At 33.7% G+C, this 8,215-nt stretch overlaps 1 protein-coding gene across 1 annotated transcript in view; it reads left to right on the forward strand.

The window, feature by feature from the left end:
- The window catches only part of LOC117118770, a 23,326-nt gene that overhangs the window by 6,932 nt on the left and 8,179 nt on the right, over window positions 1-8,215 (forward strand). Inside the window, exons 3-4 of the mRNA XM_033263470.1 lie at window positions 4,946-5,059; window positions 7,629-8,132. Coding sequence (XP_033119361.1) covers window positions 4,946-5,059; window positions 7,629-8,132 — 618 coding nt within the window. The remainder of the gene's footprint in view (window positions 1-4,945; window positions 5,060-7,628; window positions 8,133-8,215) is intronic.

Here is an 8,215-nt window from a genome sequence, read left to right on the forward strand (position 1 = left end):
TGTATATGTGTATATATGCGTATATATGTATGTATGTGTATTTTTTTTTCTTTTTAAGTCGTGTATATGTATGGGTGTATATGTTTGTGTGTATGTGTGTGTATGTGTGTGTGTATGTATAATATGTATATGTGTGTATGTATGTATGTATTATTTATTTTTTTTTTTTGGTATATGTATGTGTGTATGGGTGTATAGGTACATGTGTGTGTATATGTGTGTGTGTATGTATAATATGTATATGTGTATATGTATGTATATGTATATGTATGTATATATGTATATATATATGTATATAATTATATATTTGTTTATGTATGTTTTATGTGTATGTATGTGTATATTTGTATTTTTATGAGTAAATTTCTCGTAGTGCTAAATTTGCTTAATTTTTTTTAGGTTCTGATTGAATATGTTCTATGTATTAATTTAAGACCGAAAATTTTGTTCAAATGTATTTTCTACCGTAGCTCTTTAATGCCTGTAAGATTAGTATATTTGTATTTTTATGAGTAAATTTCTTGTAGTGCTAAATTTGCTTAATTTTTTAGGTTCTGATTGAATATGTTCTGTGTATTAATTTAAGACCGAAAATTTTGTTCAAATGTATTTTGTACTGTAGCTCTTTAATGCCTGCAAGATTAGTTTAAGACGTGCTGTGTTTTTCTTATGGATGCACCACTTTTTGTGTGTGCCACCGATGCAAAGGTGCAATTTCCAAATAAATTGATAGATTGATTGACATAAAGCATCCTACTTGTACCTTATTAAGGTCATAACTATTCAAAAGATTATGTTGATGAAATAGTGGGTCAGCATTGCACCTATATGGTGATGATGTAATTATACGAATAATTCGTTTTTCGAGGTTAGTTTAACAAGGTTTGAAGGATAGTCACTTCCATATAATATTACCATACTGGCGGTAAGGCAAAATTAAGGTATTGTAAAGAGCGAGTAAAATATTCGTAGGGAAAAACTGTTTGACTGCCAATTACTCCTATCTTTTCTAGCAACGAGGTCAATATGAATTTTCCAGTTAATAATAATATGTTCATTTAAAATTATACCCAAGAATTGAACTTCTTTCTGTTGAGCTATTGCTTTACCATTGATTTTAAGACAATTGTCAATTTCAGGGCATTTCTTCTGAGTTGGACGGAAAATTACATAGTTTTAGCAATATTTAACAATAGTTTGTTAATGCTGAGCCAATCAGATACCTTTACAAGTTCATGATTTATATTAGTTAACAGTTGATCAAGATTATCTCCTGATAGGAAAACAGTCGTATCATCAGCGAAAGACACCGTTTTAAGTGTCTTTAACGAATGTCGTTAACATAAATTAGAAACAGCAAAGGGCCTAATACACGTTATGGCTGTGAGATTTGATTCATTTGAGTTAACATGACGTATTGTTTCCTACAACTTAAGTAACTAGAGAACCAATGTAAAGCAATACCTCTGATTCCATAGTAATGTAGCTTTTTAAGCAAATATCATGGTCAATAACATCAAAGGCCTTAGAAAGGTCCATAAACACACTGACTAAGAATTTCTTCTTTTCAAATCCCGCCGTAATGTTGGCGATAAGATCCATAATGTCGTCGGATGTCGAATGGTTTTCACGAAACACAAATTGGTGATCGGAGGATAGTGTATTTATCTAAAAATGGGTATAATTTATTGTCCTCATGCATATTTTTTACAGTAATTATCAAAAATAAAAGCAGAATCATCACAAAAAGAGACAGAGTCTGCTCCTAAAATATACAATAATTTATCATCAGCAATTGATGTTGAAAAAAGGTCCATGTATCAGAAAGGTCACAGAGTGTAAGTTTACTTTTTAAATTTGTTAATTCTTCATTTCTAATGTCGTGAAACCGTACATTTTAATAAGAAATGCTTTACATTTCCTATTTCTCCACTGTCACAAAGGGTACAAACACATGAGACGTCATTGGACCATTTATAAGTTTTACTATCAACCTGTAGCGTGTCAGATCTTAACTTAAATTTTAAGCTTGCCCCATAGAAATTAGTTTTGTCCAGTAAGTATTTTTGTAATTTTGGAGAAGGTTGAAGTTTTAAATAATTGTGTAATGAGATTTTTTGAGTTAATTTGTTAGACCACTGTGATTTATACCATTCTGACATTTTTAAGAATACTTAAAGAAAAAGAATTAAATGTTATCAAAATCAAAGACATGGTTATAAAAATCTATATCAGGACATTTTTCAAAAATATCTACACAACAAGTTTAAGTTTAAGTAGGAAACGGGCCATTTGAATTCGTACTTTTTCTAGATTCTCATTGTCTTTGTTAGATTTATTATACAAAATGCTACAGGCATAATTTATTGAAGGAAGTGCAATGGTCTTCCACAATATATTCCCATAGTAAACACGATTAAAATCATCTAGGTTTGCTATAATACCCTTAATATAGGCGATGACTCGGCTGTGGCCGACCTAGTAGGCGATGATGCGATTTCCCTTTTGAAAAACATGTTCATAATGAGTATGCTTCCTTGAATTTGATGAAATAATAACTCCTAAATATTAATAACTGTTTACCTCTCTTATTGTATTACTGGCTAGCTTCCATTCTTTATTCTTATCAATTCGTTTCCTAACAACCATAATATTTTATTTTTCATTGTTAAACCTATTTTCGATTCCTGGCAAATCTAAATGCAAGTTAATAAAACGGTAAAGTAGCTTAGCTCTGGCCACTTCATGTAGTTGTGATAAGGGGGCCCATCCTAGGTCACCATATAGTGCCTCTATGGGTGTATAACGTGGGGCTTTTAAGTAGGAAACGGGCCATTTGAATTCGTACTTTTTCTAGATTCTCATTGTCTTTGTTAGATTTATTATACAAGATGCTACAGGCATAATTTATTGAAGGAAGTGCAATGGTCTTCCACAATATATTCCCATAGTAAACACGATTAAAATCATCTAGGTTTGCTATAATACCCTTAATATAGGCGATGACTCGGCTGTGGCCGACCTAGTAGGCGATGATGCGATTTCCCTTTTGAAAAACATGTTCATAATGAGTATGCTTCCTTGAATTTGATGAAATAATAACCCCTAAATATTAATAACTGTTTACCTCTCTTATTGTATTACTGGCTAGCTTCCATTCTTTATTCTTATCAATTCGTTTCCTAACAACCATAATATTTTATTTTTCATTGTTAAACCTATTTTCGATTCCTGGCAAATCTAAATGCAATTTCTAACATTTTGTCATTTCTTTATCATTATTGGCTATTAGGACTACATCGTCAGCCAAAAAGAGCCCTCCCATCCAAACACTATTCATAGTTACACCCAGGCTGCTTTCCCGTAGAAGCTTAACAAATTAATTGATAAATAGGGAAAATAAAATTGGAGAGAGTACACACCCTTGTTTTACGCTTTTATAAGCGTATTTTATTTTATATTTATTATTCATCTGTCATATGTTCACCAAGTCTTACTTTTGCCTTACTATATCATAAAGTGAGATAATGACCCTCCAATTTTTTCCTCTTGCACTTGAATCCCAGGCTGCTTTTAAGAGGCCATCCCGCCACACACTATCAATGCTTTTTGAAAGTCCAGGAAGGCTAGATGTGCATTTTTATCTTCGATTGAACGACAAGATAGAATACCTTTTAATGTAAGCATGTGATCTTCACAGCGGTGATTTGATCTAAAACCTCCCTAAGCTTCCGAAAGAAAATTGTCTTTCTCAACAACAACAAAAATTATGTATTTTCTACATATTAGTAGACTCTAAAATCGATTAAATAAGCCTTTGAAACCCTTAAATTGTCAAAATTTTCGAATTGTCACCACTTTCGAAACATTTTAATCCACGCCCACTTTGCTTCCGTCGGGGAAATCGGTCCCCGGTCAGGGGGTCCGATCCACCTCAGGCGCCCCTTATCTTAGCAAAACAGTTACATCCAATATTTCAAAATCACATCATTTAAGCAGTTTTTTTGCCAGAAATTCCCCTTACTTAACCTTTTTGCTAACCCTCTTGCACCGTCAGTACTCCTATATACGCCACTATATTCCAGCCTGGTTACCTCATACTGCTACACATTCTGATAGTATAGAAAAAATCCAAAGAAGGGCCACACGACTGGCACTGGGACAATTTAGAGGTGATATGGAATATATTGACAGATTAACTAAACTTCACTGGCCTCAACTTTCAACCCGAAGGCAATTTCTTTTGATTTCATTTTTTTGCAAGGTTCTTTTGGGTTATGTCGACTGTACAAGTATTTTTAACTCTATCCAAATCTGCACTTTTTTACCTCGCCACAGTGAAATTCTCTCCTTCAAACACCTTAAAGCTAATCATGATTTTCTCCACAAATCTGCAATTCACGCTTTTCCTCGTCTTTGGGAAGACCTTCCTAATGATCTTAAGAATTCTCTCGTCCTTGATTCCCTTCCCATATTTACTTCTAGACTCAAATCACACTTGTATACACAACATCCCTCATCGGAATAAAAATGATCTCATAACTGTAATAATCTTGTTGCTATGGTGGTTATTGTAATTGGAACTACTATAACAACAATAACAACAACAATAATCGTAATAATTATAATAATGATAATAATAATGATAATAATAATAACTATTATAATATTAATAATATGATAATGATGATGGTTATTATTTTTGTTATGATTGTTATAATGAAGATAATGGTAATTGTAGTTATAATGGTACAAATGGTGATAATAATAATAATAATAATTATAATTATAAATAATAAAATAATAAAATAATAATGGGAATTTTGCTGTAATGATGGTAATAATAACAATAGGTTTTGTAGAATAATTATAATTATTATTGTTATTACTGTACTTAAATGGTGATTGTGATGACCTTGTTTTTTGCTTTTAATGACTATTTTTGCATTCAAATTATTACCCGGATTTCATCAAAGCATTCAATAAAAGAAACGGTTCCGAGGCATATACTGCAAGCATTACACAGCCACATCAACCAGTCCGCAGCAAACGTTACAAGGTATCATGTATTTTTAACGGATTAAAGAAATGAATTTTTGTTTGTACATGTAATTGGGCCAACTGTAATTTTGTATATGTTATTAGGCATAAAGTAGCCACTTTCGACATGCCAGCACAGGGGATGTCCTATGAATTTTCTGCAAGGAAGAAGGGAGGGTGAGACAGGAGTCCCGCCTACCTCCATGCCTCTGGTTTTGGTATTCCCGACAACAACCAGTAATCAATCTCGTTTCGATCTATAAGAATACGATAGGATACGAACTTTACTCGATGAAGCATCGAAATGTTACCGTACTTATCTTACTAGATCACCTAACATTATGCTTGCTTGATATGAACCCTCGTTCATGAATTGTGTATTGTATTAAAGATTTTCTCTATTTTTAGGATAATGAAAGGAATTCATTATTAAACAATGTATACGCGCTCGGCTGATAATACAAATCAAGGCCGCGCATTGTCACGCAAAATTGAGAACGCAAAACCAGAGCGAATATAGTTGATAATATTAATAATATCTCGAATTTATATGGCGCCAATTCCAAACAAGATCAAAGACGCATCTAAAAAGCCACTGGAAAACAAATAGGTCTTAAGCTGTGACTTAAAGTTGCAATAATAATAATAATAATAATAATAATAATAATAACAATAATAATAGTAATAGTAATAATAATAATAGTAATAGTAATAGTAGTAATAGTAATAATAATAATAATAATAATAATAATAATAATAATAATAATAATAATAATAATAATAATAATAATATTTATAAAGCGCACAAATCAATTGCAGTAGTGCTCAATGCGTTACAGGAGGAAGTTGAACCTTAAAGTTACAAGAAAAGAAACACCACACCATCACCGATTTACACTGCAATTTAAGGCACTGGGGCCGGCCCGTCTATTCATTACTCACAGGTGCTCAATTAATGGGAGTATCTAACTAAAACGATTAAGCAAGCAAGCAAGACAAACAGAGAGCTGTGAAAAAGCAGTCGACAACAGATGCGTCTTCAGAGCTTTTTTTTTAGCAAAGCAGTAGACTGACACGAGCGAATATTTATTGGCAATTTATTCCAAAGGCGTGGAGCCGCAACAGCAAATAATCGATCACCCCATGAACGTGTTTAACAAGCAGAAGTTTCTCAGTACCAGAGCGGAGAGTTCGCGATGGCACGTACCACACTAGCAGTTCACGAAGATACCCTATACCTTCATCTCTCAGATTCTTAAAAGTAATGAGCAAAATATTGAAGATGCTCCTGAAAGAAACAGTAGCCAATGAAGTTCTTGTAAAATCAAAGTGATGTGCTCAAATTTCTTTGTTCCTGTAATAATCCTAGCAGATGTATTCTGCAACAGGCGAAGCATAGATCTCTTAGAAATACGAAAAAAAAAAGAGAATTTTCAAAGTCGATCAGACATTCTCCAATGTTGAAGTGGAGGTCTTGGCATTTCTTCCTTTGTTGAGGGGAACCGAAGATGATGAATTCAGTCTTGTCCTCAGTTGCAGAAAGTTTTCGGACATCCAGGTCTTCGACTTCCTCCTTACATCAACTTCCTGGGAAGGTTTGAAAGAAATATAGATCTGTGTATAATCAACATAAATATGGTAAGACAAGTTTTGATACAATTTCACGAATTGGTAGCATTAGATTGTGAACCACTGAGGTTCTAAAATTAACCCTTGAGGAACGGAATAGTCAAGAATGAAAAAGTCTGACATGGAGTTCCCAACACAAACTCTCTTTTTGGACGATGAGAATGGTAGCAGGAGCACCAGCTTAGAGCGTCGCCTTCTAGACCTTAATAATGCTTCAGGCGATCCAATTATTATTATTATTATTATTATTATTATTATTATTATTATTATTATTATTATTATTATTATTGTTGTTGTTGTTGTTGCTGGAATTGGAAATAAAGTATTGATTGATTGAATAGTAAAGTGTGATCAACGGTATCAAATGCAGCGCTAAGATCCAACAAAATTAGTGCAGTAAGTCGTCCTTTATCCATCGCTTTAAAGGTCAGAACAAGTAGAACAAGTAACTAAGTATAACACTGCCTGATTGGCAGCCAATGAAGTTCACGCAGTAAGGGAACATGATCATACATTCCAGCACCGGTAGATTTACGGGCAGCAGCGTTCTGAATGCGTTGGAAACGCTTGAGCAATTCCTGCGGAACGCCAGCTAATGGGGAATTGCAAAAATCCAGCCGAGATGATATCAGCGAATGAACCAGTAGGCCTATTTCAGCCGATTTGGTGTTAATAAACTTCCTGATTTTTCCAATTTTACTAACGTAGTAATTAGCAGACTTGCACATACAGCTAACACGTTCCTCAAAAGTAGCAGCGGGTACTGCAAATGCTATTTCGGTGTGAGTTTGCGTCAGGAAAATATCATAGGATTGATGCTTTGCCCTACCTGGGTGTTATCGTACTGAATATTCAAATAATAATAATATTAAGGTTTTTGTAATATATGTTATGAATACTTAGTTTTTCCAATTACATCAGCCTGGTATTCTTTCTTGCTTTTTTTAAAATGTTAATAGAGACAAGTTGAAGAAGACCGGATTCCTTCCAGTTAATTCACTCCGTGTCTATCTCGAAGAGGTAGTAAATCCGAATTATACTGAAACTACTCAAGCCAATGGAGAACCATGGATAAATCCAGCACAAACATGCGCAGTACTCGGAAACTCTGGAATCCTTTCAGGAAGCAAATGTGGACAAGAAATTGATGCACATGACCACGTGTTCAGATCAAATATGGCGAAATTGGAAGGATTTCAAGAGGACGTTGGGACGAAAACCAGTTTGGTAACAATAAACAGCGCTGCTGGGAGAGCATTTATTTGGTGCTTGAAAAACATAAACGACACTTGCAACAAATATGTGCATCAATACCTAAACAAATTGGACAATTCGACTATTATATGGGTGTCTAAGGCTTGTAACAGGTATACAAAACTTTCAACTGTTAGAGCTCTTCGTGCAATAAAACCCAATATTGTTGCTGCACGGCCCAAGCGATTATTACAGCGAAAAATTGGAAGGTAGGCTTTTCTGCAATATGACATTTCATTATTTAGAAAACAACATTAACTTTTATACTAATTATTTTAAAAATACTGAGTAC

The sequence above is a fragment of the Anneissia japonica genome, unplaced genomic scaffold (genome assembly GCF_011630105.1).
Source record: "Anneissia japonica isolate Jap-2015-1 unplaced genomic scaffold, ASM1163010v1 scaffold2069_len581484_cov189, whole genome shotgun sequence".
Taxonomy (NCBI): Eukaryota; Metazoa; Echinodermata; class Crinoidea; order Comatulida; family Comatulidae; genus Anneissia; species Anneissia japonica.